General features: G+C 43.1%; 1 protein-coding gene across 12 annotated transcripts in view; it reads left to right on the forward strand.

The window, feature by feature from the left end:
- The window catches only part of HDAC4 (histone deacetylase 4), a 265,065-nt gene that overhangs the window by 198,785 nt on the left and 42,398 nt on the right, over positions 1-23,882 (forward strand). For all 12 annotated transcript variants that reach the window (XM_074910181.1, XM_074910169.1, XM_074910173.1 and 9 more), the window contains 4 exons: positions 6,114-6,371; positions 7,509-7,695; positions 14,461-14,594; positions 22,770-22,890. In XM_074910181.1, the coding sequence (XP_074766282.1) occupies positions 6,114-6,371; positions 7,509-7,695; positions 14,461-14,594; positions 22,770-22,890 (700 nt within the window). The remainder of the gene's footprint in view (positions 1-6,113; positions 6,372-7,508; positions 7,696-14,460; positions 14,595-22,769; positions 22,891-23,882) is intronic.

Genomic DNA, 23,882 nt, shown 5'->3' on the forward strand with positions numbered 1-23,882 from the left:
GGCAGGTTTCTGCTGGTTTCTGCACAACATGGCATGGTCAGGGCTGAGATGGTCTGTCACCCTTCCTTCCTTCCTGGCTTCTCTCTTCTGCTGGACAGTGGGATATGCTGTGCTGCCCCACCAATGCCTGTGTCCCCCACAATGCTTTCAAGGAGGAGCAGGACTCTGCATGTTTGATGGTACCAGCACAGAAAGTGCTGAGGCTGGCTGGGTCCAGTCCTGGCTAGTACCTTCTGCTACTCCACCCCGTTCCCAAAACAGGGAAGTCACTCCACCCCACTGGGCATCCTCTGCATTTTCCAGGATATAAACTGGGTAGATATCAACAGTAGTTGCTCAATCACCTTCCAGCATGTTCCTATCTGCACAAAGTTTTGACCAGCTGTACATATCTGGCAAAGTGGAATGAGGTTTTGGTGTGTTGTGAAGTGTGATCTCTTTGACCTTCTCCTACCAGATAACCCTGGATGAGCTGTATGAAAATGTGATGATTTATCCTAAACTTTGAAGGTGTGTGTGGTTGTTTTCAGCCACCAACCTGTATCCTTTGATGCACACCAGTCTGTCCAGCAACACTGAAGTCTCTGAAGGGCATGACTAAGATATTCCCTCCAGCAGAGATGCCCTTGTCCACAAGACTGTTACTAATCTCATATCTGAAAGCAATCCCCTCAGTGATTCAAACTTGTTCTCTACTTTGAGTAACCATTACCAGAATGAGCAAGACTGGAGAAATGCCACATTCCTGTGCTGGACTCCTAAATTAGAAAAGATCTTGAAAATAGATCTGTCTCAAGTTTTACTTAAAGTCATGCCCAATTTTCATCTCTGTCAGTCTTTGGTAACTGAGGTGATCTGTCATCTGCAGTGTTGAAGGAGCCTTGTCCTTTTAATTGTGCAGAACCAGCAATTTCCTCTAACTGCTTGTCATCATAAGAGAAAAACTCAGAGATGCACAGCTTCATCAGAGTTATTCTGTCCAGGTAGAAGGCTTTGCTATGCAGTCTTACGGAACTTCTTCAGCTCTGCTTCTGCTTCCCAAGGAGCTCTTCAGCCACCTTTTAGACCAGACAGGTCACTGAGACACTTGTTGCCTAAAGAAGTGCATTAGTTACCTCCTTCTAGGAGCTTCTCAAGCATTTTTCTGTTGGGGACTCTTCATTAGTCTGTGATAAGTAAGTAGACATTTCTAGCCAGTTTAGTAGTATCTTCAAAGTCTTTGGTGTCCTAAGAACTTAACCACTACAGGGAAGGTATCATGAAGAAGTAGATATATCATATCTAGTAGACAAATCAGATGCCAACTGATCTGAAATTTTGCTACCAAAGGAATGCACCTTTTTTTTCCGTATGAAACATTCCACAGAAAAATGATCAATTCTTTGGTTTTCCTCGTATTGTGACCTGACATCGCTGTGATTTTTTTTTTCTTTCTGTTCTTTGTATTTCAAAGGTGTAGATAAGAAACCTAGCCAGTTGCACTGAGTCTTTAAAAAAAAAAAAAAAATTCTGTACTGAAATAGTTAGTAGTCCAAGGCTAGAGAGGCAGTGCCTTTAACAGTGTTTTATAGTGGCAGTATGTGATAGCCAGAGGCGACTCTGTTTGTAAATAGAGAAGCAACCTCATTGCAAAGGAAACTAGAGAGCTAATTAAGAGAAGGAGAAGTTATTTATGGTGCATTGTGTAATTGTTTACTATTTCAGATATATTTGTAAGCATCTTCAGTGCTATTGTAACTTTATTCTCTTGCACTTTTATTACCTTATATTTTCTTAAATTACATGAACACATGTTCATAAAATAGCAAAAATGGAAGATTTTTAGGGAGTTTTAATGGGCCTGGGATGCACATACTCAGGTATTATATGGAATATGTTCATAACAAAGTGCTTTCTTTGCAAAATTGTCCTTTAACAAGAATAAGCTTGCAGCAGCTGGAATAAATGACATACCAAGAGATTCACTTTCTATTAGGAGAGCAAACTGAATGTTTGAAATGTCCTTGTCGTTGACCACTTGATCTTTCAACCTTCATTGTGCTTTTCATTTAATTCTTACATTTTTATGGAGATGGAATAATTTAAAACTTCTAGGGAATTACACTGCTTCTCACTCATTGCCATTACATTTGACAATGACATTGTAAGTTATGTTCCCAGCAATTACCTTGCGTGGTTCTTAAGTTCAAAAGGTATTAAGTTCAAAGCTTGAGACCTTTGATCCGAACAGAACAAAGAGTAGCAGAAGATGGTTTATGATGATTTAATTATCTTTAAAACAGATTATATTCATCGAGCTGAAGAGAGGTTAAAGAAAAATGATGGAAGAACTAACTTTAGCTTAACGTGGTTTAGATGTCTAGTGTGTATTACAAATAATGAAACAGAGAGGAGGCCAGTGGTAATTCACAAAAATCCTTGAGAAGTTTTGATCACTGAATCTTTTAGGTTGGCAAGAACTTTATGAGATCATTTAGTCCAATGTCCCTGCTTGAGCAGGGTCAGATAGAGCAGGTTGCCCATGACTATATGCAATTGAGTTTTGAGTATCTCCAAGGATGGAAACTCTTTAACATCTGTGGGCAACCTGTGCATGTGTTTGACCACCCTCACAGTAAAAAATATGTTTTCTTGTGTTCATAAGGAATTTCATATGTTTTAATTTGTGCCCACTGCCTGTTGACCAGTCACCTGTGAGTTCAACCATCAGGCCCCATGGAGCTATGTATGTCCAGATTTTCTTAAGTGCTCCCTAAGCCTGGTGGTCTTCCACCAACGGTGAATCTTACTTGCTCCAGAATTTCCCTCTGATCTCAGGGGCTTGGGATTCCTAAAGGATGTTTTTATTAGTAAAGAAGGCATTATGTGCTGTAGCCTTTTCTATGGCATTTGTCCTTCCCCCATTCAGCAGTGGGCTCATGATTTCCCTAGTCTTCCTCTTTTCTTTCATGATGCCTTTCATGTTCCTTGGCAGATTTAACTCCAGGTTGGCTTTCTTAACATTGTATGTACAAGATCAGATGGCAACTCTTTACTCTTCCTGGGTCACTTGTCCTGCGTCCAGCTCTTGTACACTGCCTATTTATATCTTGTGTTCAGTTAGGAACTCCTTGCTCATCCATGAAGACCTTCTGCAGCCTGTGCTTGATTTCTCAATTGTTGGGGTGGACCTTTCTTGAGCTTGTAGAATCCTTGAGTATCGGCCAACTCTCCTGGACCCCTCTAATCTCCAGGACTGTATCATATGGGACTCTTCCAAGCCTGAAAAGGCCAAAGTCTGCTCTCCTGAAATCCAGCGCTGTGGCCCTGCTTTTTACCCTGTTCCCTCCTCTTCGGATTTTCAACTCCACTATCTCATGGTCACTGCAGCCAGTGCTGCTTCTGTGACTTCCACATTCCCAAATAGTCCTTCCTTGTTTGTAAGCTTCAGGTCCAGAAGAGCACCATCCTTGTTGACATCTTGATCACCCGTGTCAGGAATTCATCATCAATGCACTAGAATCATCAAATTTGCTAGACTTCTTGAGCCCTGCTGTCTTGTCCTTCCAGCAGATAGCAGGATGATCGAAGTCCCCCTGGTTAAAGACCAGGACCTCTGAAATTGAGGCGACTTCTGCATGTTTGAAGAAAGCCTCATCTATTTTTACCTGACCAGGAAACTGACAGCAATTTACCTACTACAAGAGCGCTCATCTTGGTCTGTTCACTTATCTTTACATTTAAGCTCTTCACAGAATCACAGGATCATCTCTGCTGGAAAAGACCTTGAAGCTCCTCCAGTCCAACCATGAACCTCACACTGACCGTTCCCAACTCCACCAGATCCCTCAGCGCTGGGTCAACCCGACTCTTCAACCCCTCCAGGGATGGGGACTCCCCCCTGCCCTGGGCAGCCCATTCCAACCCCCAACAACCCCTTCTGGGAAGAAATGCTTCCTAAGAGCCAGTCTGACCCTGCCCTGGTGCAGCTTGAGGCCATTCCGTCTTGTCCTATTGCTTGTTACTTTATTAAAGAGACTCATCCCCTTTATTAAAGAGACTGGGGGGTCACTTGACTCCAGATCCGTACTAAAGCACGGAGCCCCATGCATTCCTGCTTGTCTTTCACATAAAGGGCAACTTCCTCTCCTCACTTTCCTAGCCTGTCCTTCCTAAAAAGCTTATATCCCTCCACCACAGCACCTAGCCATGTGAGCTATCCCACCAAGCCCCCATGGTCCCAGGGAGGTTGTAGCCCTGTAATGGCACACAGACTTCTAATTTTTCTGGTTGTCTCCTAATGTAGAAACATTTCAGAGGCACTCAAGCATACCAATTCCCTGGGCTTGAGACCTTCCCCTTCAGACCATTCTGCACGCCCCTCCTTCTTTACATGCCCGCTCTCAAAAGGATGCCTCTTCAGCTCTTGCTTGTTGAATGCTGTGTCCTTTCTGCTCACACCACCCCAAGGCCCTTGGCCTGTCTACCCTGTCCTCAGCTTCCTTAGCTGCTTGTTGAGGAGCCACTCCCTCCTCTGTTGTTTCAGGTTTAAAGCTCTGACTACGAGCTTGGCCGGCCCATTGGCAATGGTACTTTTTCCCTGTTTAGTCAGGTGCATCCCATCTCTTCCAAGAAACTGTTGACTCTCAAAGACATTCCACAGTTGTAGAAACCAAAACTCACTTGCCAACAGCAGCTAGTTGTTGATCGGTACGAAAATAGTGCCTCTTGTCACTGACAGGGATGGGGCTACATTCCCCACCTGTACTGGGGGGTCACTTGAACCACAGAGGGTCTTGATTGAAGCTTCTAGGAAAGGTAATGCCCATCTGCATGTTCTGCTCCTTTCAGGAGTTCAGACATCCGAAACACAGTAATCCACAAAGCACGGCCCTGTGTCCCAGTCCTTCAGTGCTCCCTTTTTACAAGCTTTGAGCTCCAGTTATTTGAGATCCTCTGCTGTAGCTGTAAGCAAACTCTTGCCATCCTTGCTGTGATACTTGCAGGCAATTAAACCTTTATATTACCTTTGTCTGCCTAAATCTGCTTTGTGTAGGTTTACTTAAGTTATATGGCAGAGCCTCTCTTTCTACATTTAGGGAAAAAGGCTTAGTTTCAAGTCTGAGCCACTGTTCTTCAAAGAGCAAGTTACTTACAAGTAGTCACTCATTCTGCATGTGTTCAATAACCATGTTTTGATTTAGCTTTATTAGATTTAAAATCAATATTGCTTTTCATACCAATGACCTAATCCTTATTAAAGCTCTGCCCTGACAACTTTCAGAGTTCAGCACTTTCTTTATAAGCCTATAAAACGGGTACAGCCTGAACTCTTGTAAAGGAAGGAAATTGATTTATTTACCTATGCTGGATTTAAAAACAGTCCACTTTTTTGTTGTTGTTGTTCCAAATAATCATAAGCAGTCTGAGCTGAGAACTGTGAATTTTATCTTGCCAATGAACTTCCAAAAAGTCTGAGCCTGTGTGAATGATAGTGAAAATTATATTGTTCCCTTTGTTCTAGCAGCTGCTTTCAGAGAAGTTCACTATCTTTAGTTAGGAAGGTCTGATTAGAATGATGCTGCTCTTGCAGTTTGCATCTGTACAGATGCCGTAAGTTGAGTGTTGTAAGTTTTCTCCTAAGTAAGAATGCAAGTTTTGGAGGAATCTTTTTAAGATGGCCTCTCACTTAACAGATAAAATTCAGGGGGTGATTCAAGAAGCAGCGGGGCAAACAAGGTAGCAGAAACCCTCTTAGAGAGTTTGTGTGTCTCTTACTTTTTTCCAGAATTTAATTGCCAAGTATATCAATGGTTATGCAGCTTCTGTGTGGGTTTGTGAATGGAGTAGCATCCATAGGTGTGCAGGCACAAGAGGCTCTTATTTATTCAGAGGGAAAATCAAGTGCAAAATGAAGGGGTTGCTATTACTTGGGACACAGGATTTCATAGCACTTAATGCCAAGGTTAACCTGACCTTTCCCTGGAGTGCTTGTTTTGGACCTAGTTTATAAGATAAAAGCTGGAAGTCACAATTGCTCTTTTCATGAAGCTGGTTCTTTGTGGAGAACAGAGTGAACATTACCTGTGATGAGTTACATTTTATTTATCGGTTAACCTCTGTGTTGTTTACAGATTATATCAAAACCCAACGAACCAGCTCGCCAGCATGAAAGCCACCCTGAGGAGACAGAAGAAGAGTTGCGGGAACACCAAGCCCTTTTGGAGGAGCCATACAGTGACAGAGTCGCAAGCCAAAAGGAGGCCTCAGGGCTGGCCACCGTGGTGCAAGTGAAGCAAGAACCCATCGAGAGTGATGAGGAGGAAGCTGAGCCGCAGCAGGAGCTGGAGTCTGGGCAGAGGCAGGCCGAGCAGGAGCTGCTCTTCCGTCAGGTGAGCTCACAGAATACCAAGTTTGGGACTTGGTTCTTTGTAGAAGATTGGTTCTTGGTAGTCACCCTATACTACTCTTAAGGGGGGGACAAGCTAGGGAGAACAAGCTCCTGAGAATTTGCTACATAAAGAAACCTGAACGTAAAATGAGTGCCAGCCTTCCCTGGAGTTGCTATCAGCTCAGAAGTAACAGGGAGGAGAATCTGGATCACCTGCACAAAACACAGTGTGTTTGCAGCCACTGAACCAGTTTGTTTCTTTGGGAAGACAAAGTGTGTCTTTAACATTTTTGAGCACTAAATACTAGCAGAGGATTTTATGTTTTAAAACAAATTGACTGCCCCAGAGAAGGGCTGGATAAGGGAACAAAGGTTGAAGTTCATTGGAGGGGATTCCTTTTTCACAACTGGAGATCCCAGAGATTGCAGCTGTGCTCACTTTGGAGAGTAAACACCAGAGGCTTGTGGATTGCAAGTAATAAATCCAGCAACAACGTAGCATAGTCTAATCTTCCCCAATTATATGTCAGTCTCCCGAAAGCTGTCTGTTGTGGTAGTAATAATGAAGGTGAGAAGGTTGCAGTTCTCTTAAGGGATCAGTGCTCTGCTTATCTTTGCAGCCCTTAGCACTCAGCATCTGACTGTACCTACAGCAGTGTGTAACCCCCGCATGGGATCTGTAGCCAAGAGCAGATTGCTGTAGCCATGCCAGGGTGTAGCACTCTGAGAAAATCCACAGCCCTTGGCTGGGGAAAACGGACTTGTGCCAGGTTTGCAGTTGCAGTGTCTGTGAATCAGGTGCAAATCGGTTGATCCCTGTAGTCATTTGCATCTCCCTGCTCACTGCCATCTCCCTAGCACTGCGGAGCTGGCTCGCATGTCCCCAGTGAATGTCACTGGCTGGTGTTGCTCAGAGACTACATTTTTGGTTCCTTATTGAGCAGTGTTATCTTCATAACGGTGCTGCCTTGAAAGATCAGTGCCGTTGCCACCCATGTTGGTGCAAACTGTAATTTGACATACATATTTTTGTATATATAAATATGAATATATTTTATATATTGTATTTAACCTTAAAAACCCTTCTATGAAGGCTTCACGTAGACTTTCAGCAACTGCCTGCTTCTTTTCCCTGCAGCAAGCCCTTCTGTTGGAGCAGCAACGCATTCACCAGTTGAGAAACTACCAGGCATCGCTGGAGGCAGCTGGCATGCCTGTCTCTTTCGGAGGGCATCGGCCTCTGTCCCGTGCACAGTCCTCGCCCGCCTCAGCCACCTTCCCAATGTCCGTTCAGGAGCCACCCACTAAGCCAAGGTTCACAACAGGTAATATTTTGGGGCACTGGAGGCTGAAGCGGTGGGGCTGTGGTTACTGTTTTGCCTTATGTTGTGCTTTTCTACCCTGGCCCTGCCTCTCAGCTGCATTTGGGGACTCCATAATATCCTGTCGTCTTCAAGGATAAGATTCAGTTGTCTTGCACCCTGTTGTCCTGCTTGTCCCTTCTCCAGAAGGACAGACACCCTACAGTCCAGACAGAAAATAAACAGCAAAAAATCAATAGAAGCACAGCACAGTACTTTAATTATGTATCTCCAGAAAAAAAGGACAAGTCATATGCTGTGACAAAGTGATTTAGATGCAAAGCAGAGAGAGGCAGTGTTATTGAAAAAGGACAGCATGCCAAATGCAGTATCTGTTGGCTGTATTTTCTGCACCTTCTCCAGTCCCTATACAATCTCATGCCATAAGTTACCCACTCTGGGCTCTGTGCCAGCCTACCCCTCCTTCTGTAACACAATCTCTGCCCAAGAGTCTGTGCCTGTAGGTTAGGAAAAATGAGGTGAGTTGATCGTTTAAAGTTGTCTTGAACAGACAGACAGACTGAAGAGCGTTTTCTTACCTGTTCAGTCTTCACCTTGAAGGAAAATTATGAGTACATAATTTTTATGAGTGCATTATGAGTACATGTGTCAAGTGAAAACCAGAAGTGCAAAGAAGGTGTTAATCTCTCCACAAAGATTAAAGGCAAAAAATAATTGTTCTTCCTGAATCCTGACAACCAACAAAATCCTTTCTGTCTATTCAGTAGCCTTAGTAACAGATGAAAGTAAATTTATGTGCAACTTTTCAAGTCCTATGCTGGGTGATTAGGCGGACTTATTTTGAAGTCCGCCTTCTTCCCCAAATGTCAAGCTCTATTTTGTGAATGAACATTTTGCAATGTGATGTGTGCCCTGGGAAAAGGAAGGGGGGAAAAAAATCCAGAACGCCCAAGTAAGAGCAACTCATGATTTTGTTTCTCTTTCACTTACCCATTTATTCTTATTTAACCCACACTTTCTGCATCATTAAAATCAGCCCTGTGAATCGGGTTTATTTTCAGACACTGATGGTATAGTAATAGTGATGTGTTAAATACAACTTTGTTCTTCAGCTGCTAGCTGCAGGGTAGGAAGCCTGTGCGATCAGCTCTGTAAAAGCTCAAGCAGTATCTCATTTTTGCAAATCATCCATTTAAGTCCCTTTTTGTTGTTAATATTGAAACCTTGAATTTCAGCAAAACTGTTATTTCTAATGCAACCAGTTATAGCAAGATTATTTCAGATTTTGGCTTTTGCCAAGGGTGCAAAGAAGGGTAGTCTCCTGGCTCATGTTCAAACCAGATGGAACTTGAGCATCTAATACACTTAGACCCAAACCTTGTTGCTTTAAAAACAAGGAAGCCTGGCCCTGCTTTAAGAGATTATGTATTCCCTCCCTTCCTTCCCTTCTCCTCTGGTATTTAAGTTGCATTGGCAATCATATGCAAGACTTTGAACATACGATAACATTTCCTACCAGAGGATAGAAGTTTGATTCAGATATATGCCTCTGAATTTCAGTTAAAATTACAGGTAATGGTAAGAATGTAGATTTAGAGAACTGTACTGCTTTGAAAAGACACTGTTACAATGTTAGGATTTGTTTTCCTTGGAGGCGGGTTTTAAACAAAAAAAAAAAAAGCGGCTTAAACTATCACATTGCTTTTATCCAGTACAGTGATATGAAGAATGCTTAGTGTAGTTCACCTGTAAAATATCAATTTCACGGCATTTGTCCATGTTAGGACTCCAAGGGCTTGGTTTTTCTGTTGCCTTCTATCTTGTGCAGTTCTCTACATTTATGCTAAGTGAATGGAGTAGGAAAAACACAATAAAGTGCTGTCAAGGGAGGCAGTGTTTGGCATTCACTGGCACTAATAAAGGTGCAAGGCATAAAAGGTGAGACCTTTATACTAGTCCTATAGTTTAATTAACCATCACTATCTGCTTAACAATGGCAGGAAAAAAAGAACTTATGCTATGGGCATGCAAGCACAACGAGGAAGGGCAGGCATTTCAGCTGCTGAGCATGTGTGTGCAAGTTAGATTGCTAATGTTTTCTTGAAGTTGTCCACGGTGTGTCGGAAATTGTGGTTTTGGAGGTGGATACTAAAGCTTAATCACTAGGATTGAACTATTCTTTGAAAGGCAGGAAATTAAAGTCTTGGGTATTTTTCAAAACAAGCAGTGCTGAAGTGCATCAGGCTGCTGCTTCTCTAGGAAAATCCATCTGTTTGATAAGTGGCTGCTTTGGAGATTGATCCTAACACAATTATGCGCTTTAGATTTCAGAGGAATTAAGATTTGAATTGTTGAGATCATTTTGTGAGAGGGCTAGAAAAACAAACCTCATTCACTGGCCCTAATGATGTCAACTGTGGTCACTAAACACGAATGTGGCTCTTAAGAGATCAGTTATTGTCCAACAGACAAAGGAATTGTTCACCACTTTCATGTTCAGGATATTATATAGAAAACACTAATGCTTTCTCTGGACAGAATTAGGACCAGACAGCTTAAAATTCTGGGTTTTATGTATAATTTATTTTCCTGTCTCTATCGGTGACCGATACCTGAGACTTCAAAGGTATAGGGAAAGAACAACATAATACACCTCTCAAACATGATGTGCATTACCCTACATGAAAGTGAAAACAGTGCCCTTCCTGACTTCTTCAAGCGATCAGTTTTATGTCCTGAAGCATGACACTTAATTTTCCTTCTGACTAGCATACAAAAGAAAGCTAGTCCTTGAACTTGCCCTCACTAGCACAAGTAGCCCCCTTGACTTTAATGAATACTTCTGCATGCACTGTTCTACACACTTGAATAAGACTTCTGAGGTTAGGCCATTAATTTGCATAGCCCCAATTATCCAGTCTCTGATCTCCTGTAAAAATGGTTCCACAAATTATTCTGATGTTCTGCATTAAAGTATTTTTCATTTCTGATGAAGGCATTTATTCTCTCCTGTGCAGAGCAATATAATTATCTGAACCTCAAATCATATGTTTGTTCTGCCAAGAAAAGCGAGTTGGTTATGCTTTAGTGCTGACCTTTAAAAATGATTGTTCTCATGTCTTAAAGAGTATTGCTTCCAGCACCACTTAATTTAACTTGTAATGGCCAATGTAGTTTTGTATTTTAAGCTTAAATTGCCAAGCTTTCCTTTGTGTTTATGTGTCTTCATCTGAGCGTCCCCAGCTGCAGGAAGGAACTTGAAACAGAATCACAGAATCATCTAGGTTAGAAAAGACCTTGAAGATCATCCAGTCTAACCACTAACTTCACACTGACCATTCTCAACTCCACCACATCCCTAAGTGCTATGTCAACCCAATGTTGTTGTTCCCTTCTTTCCAATAGTTTAGATTTTACAAAAGAGAAACGTTGAGTGGCGTGTGATTACAGTATGGAAGAACTTCATTGAGACGCTACTGTTATCACTGAGTCATGGGGAAAGCTACAACTATACAGATCAACCAAAGCCTAGAAACCCCCCTGCAGCCTCCATTAACAAATAGAGATGAGTAGGCATCCTACCACCCCCTTTTCTGAAAGCCTTTTCTTTAACCCTTTTGTCCACCTACATTGAATAGTCTCAGTTACCAAAACCCATTTTAGATGTTTGCATGGATTTTAAACACGTGTAGCTTTCCAGCACTTGTAGGTGCAGATGAGGAGGTGCTGGTCTGTGTGGCTGGGGATCTCACCCACAGCTGCCTGTGTTTGCTTGTCATTGGTGCAGTGCTCTCAGCTGACACCGAGTAGGATGAGCTGATAAATACCACTGCTGCCTTCTGAGCTGACACTAAGCTTCCTCCAAAAAAACTGGGAGATACCTGGCAGATCTGCTGTGCTGTAGGAAGACAAAGGAAGAACAGAAGTATATGAGGTCAATGCAAAAAGCTGCTTTTTCATTTGCATGGCTTCTGCCCTACCAGGCTCTAGGGTTACCCAGGTACAAAAGAGAGAACGAGACAGAGATTTTTAATCTGGCTAGGCATTGCCTTATCTGTGTACCTAGAGTTGAATCAGGATAGTTTTCCAGGAGTTACTATTTAAAGCTTAACACCCTTTAAAAAGAAATTTGCAACACAGACTCACATATTGGGTATTTAAATGGTCTAAGACCCCTTTAAACTTTGTAGTGCAATCAGTATAATTCACTGTCAGGTTATGCACAGCTCCCAGGTAGCAAAAAGATTTGTTAGAGCAACAGAATAACAGCATTAAGCATTGTCTGGGCATCCAGGAGATGAGCAAGAAAAGGTTGATTAAAAACACTACTTGAAAATGCTTGATTTTTTTCCACAAACTTACAAAGGTATGGTGTGAACTAGCCTCAGATTTATCTCCAGGTTGGAGTGTCCTTTGCAAATGAGGTGCAGCTTCGTGTTCATCGCTTTCCTGTATTATATTTTACTTTTCCCACTTCCATTAGTGAATTCTCTGGTGACTCTCCTGCCTGTGGTCTGTGCAGTGTGGTTTCCTGTTGCCCTTCTCTTTGGCCATTGCCTGAATGCCCCAACTGCACCATCTTCTAGTCCTTGGTGTCTAAGGTCGGTGCCCTCAGAGGGTGCAGTCCTCGCCCTGCAGAGTGCCCATGGACAGAAGGGAACCAGGGTTGCACCCAGGCAGGTCAGCGACTATCTGATGAATGACTTGCCACTTGTGCTTCCTTTTGTTTAAATTCAAGACTAGTTGTTGACTGTGAATATATATTTATATATGTGTCGAGTAGATATGCATGCAGTTTTTAGCTTTAAGTCTATAAAGCCTAGTTGTAGTCCCTGTAGATATGTCAGGAAATCAGAGAAGGCAGAACCACTTTCCTTTTTTTTAATAGGAATGATTAGCCAAATCTAGTGCAGTCCCATATGGTCTAGGAGGACATGTACATGGGGTTCTTTCTGGTAACAAATACTTTGTCAAAATGCATGATGTCCCCTGAAGATGAGTTTCCTTCAGAACTAGATTAACCTGAGGCAAGGTTGCTGCAGACCTTGCACTAGTTTAAATGAACTCCAGCTGGGGAGTTCTCATGGACAGCCAGCCTTACCACTGGGCTGCAACTTCTTCTCAAGTGACATTTACAGTGATTGCCTTTGCCCAGCAGCTCCTAATGAAGTTTGATGCTGTGAATCAAACGTGGGAGACCTCTACAGACCTTTGCAGCATGCTCTTCTTTAACTGAACTTTGGCTAACCCAAACGCAGTCAATTAACCAGTGCTATGTTCTCTTCCTAGAACTGAATGTGGTTTGGGTTTTGTTGGTTTTTTTCTTTGCACTCATCTACAGCAAAGCGAGGAACTGCCTGATACCTCCCCTAAGGCTTAATACCTGAAAGTGTCAGTGCCAGGGTTTGCCTCAGAGGGGAAAGCCAAATTTTTCAGTGGCAGAACATGTCTATACTCAGTCAAAAGGTGTGATTGCAGCTCAGGCCAAGCTTGGGTACATGCAGCAGCACGATGCACAGCTCCAGGCTGTGTGTCCATCTGTGTTCTTGGAGTCTGGTTTCTTATAAGCCCTTTTGAACTCCATGAAGTTGCAAATTTTGCTGTTTATCTGCACTTGGAACTGGCTGCATGAAATCTCCTTGAGCTATTTGTATAGCTCATAGGTGTGCTTGTCTGGGATTTCGAAGGAGCGATACTTCTTGGAGTTCAGACCCTTTAACATCAAGATCTGGGAATACCTCCTGCCTTCGCTGCTAATTCAAAGGCTTTGGATTCCCATCAAGGTCTTTGATTTGCAACTTCATACTATGCTTTCAGACAGATATTTCTTGCAAGAAACCTTACTCCTTTGGGGGAAAAAAAACTTCAACCCCTTTTGTTCTGTTTTCTGGAGCTTGTGGCTGAGGGGAAGCATAGATTTAAATTTTAACTCTTTCGCTTGAGTGGAAAAAAAAAAAAAAAGGTCTTTTGTCACTGGGACTGCATAGCTGTGGAGGACCTGCTGTTTTCCTCCAGTGGAACATTGGCTATGAAATCATAACTCCCCTTCCAAAAACATACCCGGGCAACTCTGGAGCATGAATCAAAGTCTCCTACGCTGTTGTCATGCCATAAATACTTGGTAATGCAAGGGGATTTAGCTGCCTGACTCCCACGTTCAAATGAAACAACACTGCTAAATACCTACATATCGTGCTGAATAATTATGCCGAAGTGTGTGCTAATAGCCTTAATTAGCATGTTGTCAAATAATGTTGATGCAAAGACTTCAGCACAAACTATTTTATGAAGCATGGTGCCTGCTAACGACTTATTCCTTATGGTTTTTAATCCCAAACCCTAGAGTCATTTTAGCAGCAATTATAAAAGTACCCAGCAGAAAAGTTGCAAGTCAGTCCCCTCCTAGATCAGTTCCTATGCTGGCACCTCTGTATTCATGCTGATGCTTTCAATTGTCACCTTCTTCTGTCACTCTCACACCTTCAGCCTGCAGAGATGTTGGTGACTAATTTCTTTACCAGACTCGCTGAGGATTTCCAGAGGAAGGGATCCTTGCAGATTTGGTGCTGTCTCAGCATCTTGGATTTTCATTTCATAGAGCCCTGTGACTCCTGGTAAAGCATATAGTCTTTGTCTAGAAGTGTTCAGTTGAATATATAGTACTGCTGTAAAAAAAAAAAAAAAAAAAAAAAAGAGAGTTTTTTCCATATATCTGGCAATTTTTAATTTTTTTTTTAACCGAGAGCAATTTTGTAACTTCTGCTGCAGGCCTTGTATATGACACCTTGATGCTGAAACACCAGTGTACCTGTGGAAACACCAACAGCCACCCAGAACACGCAGGGAGGATCCAGAGCATCTGGTCCCGACTCCAGGAGACGGGTCTCCGTGGCAAGTGCGAGGTAATAAAAATACAAGCAAAGGGGCAGATGAGGTGGTGGGCCTGGGAGAAAGGGAAAATTTGGATTTGTCTGGTTGATTCAACTGCTGGATTATGAGCATTTTGTGGGGCTGATTTCTAGTCTTGACAGTAGCATATGTACCAAACCTGCAGCTCTGGCTGTTGACTTCTATCTGGATGTGCAAACTTTATACTGCATTCTGGCTTGAAATTTGTATAGCTCCAGCTGTTGGCAATGTTTTGCCATTGTGGCCTAAATTTAATCCATTCCTAGATGACTGCTTATGTCTGTGAGTGTGCATCTGTCAGGGGTACTTTTCAAGTGATCTGATTTCATTGCATTGCAATGACTATTAGAAATTTCATGAAACATTGGAGAATGCTCGTGCCTGATGTTGCAGTGAAGCTGCTTCTGTAATTTTCAGTCCTATTCCCTATAAACTGGAAGTCTCTACCAAGAGTTGCATTTTGAAGCAGCCAAAGATAAGAGAACAGCATAAAGTAGCCATGTTACTTGTTATCACTCCAGTCATAACAACAAAAGCTGTGGAGCAACAAGTTTGTCTTTCTGTGGTTTAATAACTTTATTACTCTTCGATAAATAATGGTCAACCTGTAGTGAAGATACTGTAGAAAGGATGAGGATAGGAGGATGTTACTAAGCACTATTCCATCAAAGGAGGTTAAATTAACCTTATTGGACATACATATTTTTAAGAGAAAGGCAAACTAAGAGAAAAGCTTAGATACTAAAATACAAAGGCTAATGATTAATAATTGTGATTAATAGTAACTATTATTCCTAGCTAACAGCAGTGATGAATTAATGGTAGCGTGTGTTCATCAATTCTTTGCGCAGCTGAGGAAACTGAATCACACAGTATATTTGATTTATGTCAGCATCTGGCTAGAAATATTTTTTGAGCAAACAGGAAAGACATCCACGGGGTGGCAGCATTGCCATTGGCTAAAGTTCTCCGTTGTACCCTTATTTATCCCTGAAGAGAGTAAGGAAGAACTTCAAACCTGTTTCTGTCTCTGGAGACCCATTTAACTGAATTCTGCGTTTATTATTTGGGACCAAAAAAACCCCCAAACCACCAAACACCAACCACCCCACTGCTGTCTAGCTCCTCTGTTTAGAAGCAGGAGTTAAATTGTGCAGTACTAATTGCCTTGTCTCCTAAATTTGTGTTACAGATGTTCTCTAGTGTGTAAGTTCTTCACTGTATGATCCCAGGCAACTGTTACTTCCCTTAATTTGGTATTTTCAGTTGCTCTCACAATTGGAGTTGTCACCTGCTTTCCACCTATGTTTCCCTTCTGACTCATCTTGACTGTTCCTTTTTCTGAAAACATAAATGTGTGAGGTTAGCTTCCTGCCTCAATCTCGGTGTTTTCTTCTCTGATGGCTTTCTTACACCATTTCAGGATAACCAGCTGCTCTAATTGCACCTGCTTCTCTCTCTAGTTAGCTTTCCTGTTCCTTTACCCCCACCGTCTACTAGTCCTGCTCAGACCTGTGTTAAAGTTTCCTTCTTTATCTTAACTGTTCTCAGGGCCTTGATGGGCACATGCTTTCCCCGTTTTTCCATCTTCTTCCTACGTTGTCACTTTTCTGTTCTTTGTAGGGTGTTTTCTGGAGCCACTCATTCACTTCCCATTGTCCTTGACCGATGTAATTCTTTTATCCGTTGCAAAACCATTTGATCACTTCTCTGCCCTCAGAGTCTTTCTCAGTTGCAACCTGTCTTTATCGGGGGGCAAAGTGGAGAGAAATCAATGTAGAGGCTTCGTTCAGTGAAGATTACTTTCACATCAGGTACACTTACATGGCAAGGGGATAACTTTTTGGCACAAGTGATTTCTGCTACTAGGTTGGAGCATGGGTGTGAGCTGTTGGCATTGCTTGGGACAATGGACTTGTGTCCTTACCACAAGGACAGGAATGCTATAGACTTACCATGTAGAAAGCTTCATTCTGTGGGGCATATTCCATGATAGGACTGATTTAGAAGGAATTGTTCAGTTTGACCTAATAATTGCACTTACTTTTAGTAATTACAGTACTTTTTCAAATCCCTGTTGCCTTCTGATGACACGAAGCTGAGTCGTGCAGTTGACACGCCTGAGGGACAGGATGCTATTCAGAGGGTCCTGGACAAGCTCGAGAGGTGGGCCTGCGTGAACCTCATGAGGTCAAACCTTGGCTATGAAAATCATAACTCCGCTTGCACATGGGTCAGGGCAACCCCCAGTATCAGTGCAGCCTGGGTGAGGAGTGGATTAAGAGCAGCCCCAAGGAGAAGGACTTAGGGGTGTTAGTGGATGGAAACCTGGACATGAGCTGGCAATGTGCACTCGCACCCCAGAAAGCCAACCGTGTGCTGGGCTGCACCCAGAGCAGTGTGGGCAGCAGGGCAAGGGAGGGGATTGTCCCCCTCTGCTCCACTCTCGTGAGACCCCCCCCCTGCAGTGCGGTGTCCAGCTCTGGGGGCACCAACAGCAGAAGCACATGGACCTGCTTGAGCAGGTCCAGAGGAGGCCACGAAGATGCTCAGGGGGCTGGAGCACCTCCCCTGTGAGGACAGGCTGAGAGAGTTGGGGGTGTTCAGCCCAGAGAAGAGAAGGCTTGGGGAGACCTTATAGCAGCCTTCCAGGGCTTATAAGAAAAATGGGGACAAACTTTTTAGTAGGGCCTGTTGTGATAGGAGAAGGGGTCTAATAGTTTTAAACTAAACGAGGGTAGGCTCAGACTAGATATAAAGAAGACATATTTTACACTGAGGGTGGTGAAGCACTGAAACAGGTTGCCCAGAGAGGTGGTAGATGCCCTGATCCCTGGAAACATTCAAGGTCAGATTGGATGGGGCTTTGAGCAACCTGATCTAGTTGAAGATGGTCCCTGCTCATTACAGGGGTTTGGATTAGATGACCTTTAAAGGTCCCTTCCAAACCAAACCATTCTATGATGTTAAAGCTCCATGCAGGACAGCATAAGCTGTGTGTTCTGTCCCCTCCTGCATCAGTGTGCATGTGATGCGCAAAACTTTATCAGAGCTGTTTATATGAGGATGACAATGCGGCCTGTTATGTATCTACATTTTTTTAATGTATTATAACTGCTCCACCTACACTTGGAAGGAGGTGAATATTTTCAGAATTAGTACTGGATTACAGCACTCAACTATGCCCTTAACATTTTGCTGAGCTTCTGTTTTATTCTTTTTTATTTTTTTTAGCTGGTCTTGCTGATGGACACATCTGTGCATGCTCATTTTTATCTTCACTGTTGCAGGTCTGTTGTCCTGTGCCTCAGACAGTATGAGCCAGTTCAGTAAACCCAGAGGCCTGATGTGAAAATTTTCTGTGATTAGGTAGTTAAATCCATTTCTTGCAACTCGTATTTGTAACAGGACAGTTTGAACTTCGACATTTCCACATCTTCACGTTTCCCTTTCCTTCCTTAACATCCCTTTGCTGTGGTTCGGGTGTGGATATAGATTGGTCCTGTTGGTTGCAAGTAGTTGCTTGACATGGATTAAAAACACAGCACCCTGCGTAGTAAATAATCCCTGTACACACTGTGTGGGATCAGATGAGACTTCACTGGATCCCTGTCCTCTTCCAGGAGTTTAACAACTCTTGTTCCTCCCCACGACTGTACACTGAAAATAAATCCCAGCTCTGCTTTCTCATGCAAACTCAAATAATTCTCAGTGTCTGTCTCCTGGAAATGTTCTTTTGGTGTTTCTGTTGCACATATGCCCCAAGACAGAAAGGGGCTCAGAGATAAATATTTTTATCATGCATGCAAACAAATACTTGCTTTGAAATTTCAGAAATGAACTGAGTGAAAACCTGTTTTCATCAGGCAGCTGAGAGGCTCCTAGACAACCTGCCAAGTGCTGAGTTCCCACCGTTTCTCTCAGAGGCAATAGAAGTGATCCAGAAGGGGCACGAATATTTTTAGAACATTAAAAACCATATAGCTTCTCCCCCTGCCTCTCATTTTTCAGCAGTGAAACAGATAAGCATTTGCTGAAGTTGTCAAAAAACTGCGTTACATCCAGCTGAGGGGAAAATGTATGCCAGATTTCTAGTGTGATAGGTAAGAATCTGGCAGAGTTGCACAAGTTTAAAGATGACCCTTTGGAGTGAAAGCAGTTGTCCAAACTTAATGACATCTGTGGTTTAGAGTATTGCTCGTTCATTAAGTTAGTATAAAATACAGCAATTACTCTGGTGTACGTTCAGAATTTAAAAGCAACAATTACACTAATCGAGGCAATCTTAATAAAAGACTCTGCTCCCCAAACAAAAACCTGCAATCACGGTATACTGAAATACTCCCAGCCTTCATCAAGAGTGATGAAATCAATACATTTTATTGTGTTTCAGAGGTAATCAAATCCCCGGGCTGCTCAACTAGGATAGGGAAGAATGAGTTCCTCAACCAGGGTCCATCTCCACGCTCATCTTGGCAGCAATCCTGTGTTGTTTAACGCATGAGGACTGTTAGCTGGAGGTTAATTGCAGCTGCTGAGGACTGACATGGCAAACCAGAGCCAGGGCTGGGCCATCTGCTGGAGCAGAGCTGTGTCCGTGGTGTTCTTGGCACAGCATCGGGCAGGTGGCTGGTTGGAGTGCAGGACGGGTCCGGGCAGTGAAGCCTCTGGACAGCTGCTCCATGCCCAAGGTTTCCTATCGCAAAGCACTGAGGGCATGCAGGAGGTGGTAGTGGTGGTGCCTGGGAAGTCAGTCTCTGGAAAAAAAACTTTATAACTATTTTCATGGCTTTTTTGGGGCCACAGTTACAACAAAATCTGGTAGTCTCTCAAGATTCATACCTTGAATGTCCTTTTTGAAACATCATGGAGTGAAAGGGTGAATAAAATGCAAACTAAGAGCCTAGTGGGAGGTTGGTTGTTTGTTTTTTCAAAAGGAAAGGGAAAAGGTTGCCCCAAGATAATGGATGAAGAGTGTAGAAGTACAAGTATAAAGCAGTAGGAGAAGAGAGGTGGTGTGGCATTGCGAAGGTCAGGTTCCGTGCAAAGAGAGGCACCAAGGAAACAGGGTAAAGAGCCAACTACTTCATCAGGGTTAAGAAGCCAATGCCTGAGCTGAAAAGCCAGGGTTTAGCAGCCAGGAAGGAGGTTAGAAAAGTGGAGGGGTTATATAGGGTGAGCAAGCTCAACAGACAACACAAAGCCCCAAAGATAAGAGTATCATGACTTAAGAGCTCTTAGAAAGTGAAGAACTGCTTGAATTAGGACTGAGCAGACTGAGCCATAGACTGAGATACAAATCATTACAGGTCTGGAAACAGAAGTGAGGGATGTGTTGTGTTCTCTAACTTTATTGGAGGGGGGATTCAATTTATTTTCTTGCTGTCTTTGTGTTAGAGCCAAGGACAAAGCTTGTGGCATGTGAGCTGGGAGATGAGAAAGGTGCAAAAGGCTCTCAGCATAATCCTTTCTAGACAGGCAATGTTTGCTGTGACATTTATGATATATATTTGTTTCAATAAGTAGTAGCTTTTTCCTTGAATGTGTTTTATTTGCAGCACAGAACAAAGTTCTCCATCCACTTGTAGCTTCTGTTGGGTTATGGGTGTCACGAGGAGGGGAGGATGGTGTTGATACCCTACTAAAGCTTGGATGGCTTGGTAGGGCCACCTACTTGAAATGTGAACAGCCCTTGCCCATCCTGGGGAGCTGAAGCCATTTGCATCCACAGAAGATCTGGTGCATTATTGTGACAGGCTGCCATTCTCCTGGTGTCTTCACAGAACGCCAAGAAATGCAAAATGCTATTTTTGTACGTCCCCTAAATGTAGCAGCTGAAAATGGGTCAGTACGTCTTGTTCAAAGGAAGAGAGTTGGCATATGAGTTAGAGGGAAGCTGTAAAAGCCTGCAAGGGGGGACTGAGGCGGGGTTACCATGAACGAAAAAGGAAGACAGGATAAAAGTTCAAGGGGGATTTGCCAGATATTTCCATCCCTTCTGGGTCTAGCATTTTTGTGATTATTGCCTCTTTAATGGGATGCTGTATTTTTGCCTCATCATTAACCTCAGGAAACCTAGGTGGTAGAGCAGAGCACGGAGAAAATGAAAGAGGAACTGGAGAGCAGAAATGCCAAAATTAGGCGAGGCAGAGTGCATGAGTGCTCCAGCCGTGCTTTGGTTTCTGCCGCCTTATGCCTAAAACGGTTTTACAAAGTGATTTCCTGTGCACTTTGCAACACATGATGGAGGCTTATGTTGAAGGTTTGAGATCAAAAAAAATCCCTCGAGTTTGTTCTGTGGACCATGCTTCAAATATGGAGGTCCTGGAGTCCCCGTGCTCCTGGCACGCTCCACCCCGGGGTGCTGTGGCTGGGCCAGGCTGCAGCCCGAGACAGTGGCACGGTGTGGGAGTGGGCACTGCTTGGCTGGAAGTGCCGATGCCTTTGAAGCATCTTGTCTGTAGCACTCTCCTGCAAAGTCAGCGGCACATGGCGGTGCTTTCGGAGCGGCAGCGGCAGCTCTCAGGGGTGAGAGGCACTGTTTGACCTTCTCTCAGAACAAATTTTCCATTTGAAAGTCTATTCTTTTTAGGAGTGTGATTTCTTTTTACCACCCCCCCACCCCCCCTTTTTTTTTTCCTTTAAGCTCTCCTTTTTTCTGTGTGTTCTCATTAGAAACTCCGATTCTCCAGGAATGTGGAAGTCTTAAAAAAGCAACTGGCTTCAACGAAGCCACGGTGAAGGTTGTGCAGGAGGCGCGTGCGATCCTGTGTGGGCTGCGCAGGGGGATGCTCGTTGCTGAGACTCACATTTTGGGTGACCCTGGGACATCTACAAGAAGCTTTCACAGAGCCTTCCAACATTTTGCTGTTAACTATTTATATTTTAATATTACTATTGCAGAGGAGAATAATCCTCTCATTCCTTCTGTAGGAAACAACCCCTCAAAGTGACAACTCCTTTTAAAGTGTTTTAGTCCAAATCATGACAAAATATCATGAAGTAATTCTAAGCCATATAAAATAATTCTTTTTGTTTTGTTTTGTTTTGTTTTTTTAAATTTTTATGGGAGGAGGAGGAGGGAGTGAACGCATGTTTCTGAAGCAAAGCAATCCCCTTTTCTAAATAACCTTCCTCTTTCACATGGCCACCTCTTGACTTATCCTGACCTTAGCACTTTTTTGACTTGCTGCGTATTTTCCTTGCCAACATTTTGGAGGCAGTCCCAAGCTCCCAGTTAAAAAGGCAGGGTATTTTTTCCACTGCCGGGAGTTGGTTGCCTTCTCTGGTATACATGATATCCCCCTGGTGCTGTCTGCCTGCTCTGGAGCACTGCCTCCTGTGCAAGAGGCCATGGCATGGTCCTTGTACACCCAAGATTTACCATCTCCAAGTAGCACGTTGTTCTTGCAGATGTATTTACCATTGCAAGTGGGTGATGTCAACAAAAGATAAGTCCCAAAGTTATGCTGGACCCCCGTGACAGAAAAGGGGAAAAGATCCCAGATTTGTAAGATGTGAAGTTGGGTCCTGCTGGCATCAGTAAAAGCTTTTCCGTGACCTTGAGTGAAGCCAGGGTTTTGACTTCCGTGTGCATCTGCCCTTCTGGGTTTCAGCTGGCAACAAAAGCAGGATGAGCACATATGCTACAGTACTTCTACCTGCAACATCATATAAGAAAACAATCTGCAGTAGACTGAATCTTGTGGGATTTCCAAGATAAGTTTTAGAGCAGAAAGTTTGTAACTGACCCTTAATTGCTCAAAGGTTCCATTTGGAAAGTGGTGTGTTAGGCAGAATTTTTTAGGTTAGCTTAATAATGGTGGGTTGTGTCAGGGGTGGTTTGGGAGATGCATTTCCAACAGTGGATCACTTTATAATGGCTTATAACTGAAATCCTGACAATTAAGTTGTTGAGCAGTACCTGTGTGATTTAGCAAATGCTCTGCAGTAATATTTTTAAAACACAAAAAAATCTAAAGATGACTTTATATATCAAGCTAGCATTTTAAACCAAAATCTGTCTTACAATGAATTCTTTCACATAAGTACCCATTTTAGTTTTTTGCCTACTATCTTCATGATTTGCTAAGTAAAAAGAAAAGTTCTTTAAGGAGAGTTAAGCAGTTATTCAGTGATTTCATCACTCCTTTTCTTGCCTCTTTCAGTGCATTCGTGGAAGAAAAGCAACTCTAGAAGAGCTGCAGACAGTTCACTCGGAAGCCCATACGCTGCTGTACGGCACAAACCCACTGAACAGACAGAAACTGGACAGCAAGAAACTTCTAGGTATCGTTCCCTAGGGGTGTGGGGGTGGTGTCCCCTTCCTGACCTCCAGCACTCCCATCAGCCCTGACTCTGGCAAACACTTAGCAGTAGCAGTATGAGAGGTAGGACATGAGGCTGCCTCCATCCTCAGCTCTAGGCAGTTTCCGAGAGCATTCTTTCCACCTCTGTTCAGTGTCTGCTTGAGAGCAGTACAAGATACATCTCCCTTCAGGTAGATCCCTAAACCCTAGATAACTAAAAATTCCTTCCTTTGATGTCTTCAAAACCTAGAAGGAGGTTTCTCTGAGGAGGAAAGGTAATTCAGACATTTTATTTTATCCTTGGACACTCTGCATGTTAGAAAATCATCCATTGCTAGGTAGGAACTGGAACACCTTACTAAGGACCTGGATCTGCAGCACTGACCAGCTGCATAGACATCAACAAATAGCTGTCAGTTTTGTGTGCATAATCCTCAAGAAAGATGCAGGGACCTCTTAAATAGTCTGACATCTGTTTAATTTGGAGTAAGATTGTTTATCCCTTTCACTGGCCTCTGGATCTTCCTGGAACAGGGCTGCATCTGCTGTAAAAGATAGACATTTTCCCTGCAAAAGATGTAGTGGGTGGTTGTTCAGATCACCAACTCCTCATAGCAACCAAACCACATTGATTTTAGCACCTTACCTCTGTGGAGACATCATCGTCTGCCTTTACTTTGTGCCTATTTGCAGCAGTAGGTGATAGGCTGGAGAGGCAAGTTCTCATCTGCTGATCAGCAAAAAGACAGTTCTGGAATGTAGAAGTTGAGAAAGTTTATTTTGGGATTAGCTTGACTTTGGATGATATAAAAAGAGGTTTAACTTGATGGGCTGCATGATGTAGTAGTCACAGCAAAAGAACTGGAAAGATTTTGCAACATATTCAGTACGTACATTAGATCCCTGAAGAGGAAGGCTATTAGCCAGTTGTTTAAACATGCAATTAGCACTGTATTTATAGCTAACTTACCA

This window comes from Athene noctua, chromosome 7, assembly GCF_965140245.1.
Source record: "Athene noctua chromosome 7, bAthNoc1.hap1.1, whole genome shotgun sequence".
Taxonomy (NCBI): domain Eukaryota; kingdom Metazoa; phylum Chordata; class Aves; order Strigiformes; family Strigidae; genus Athene; species Athene noctua.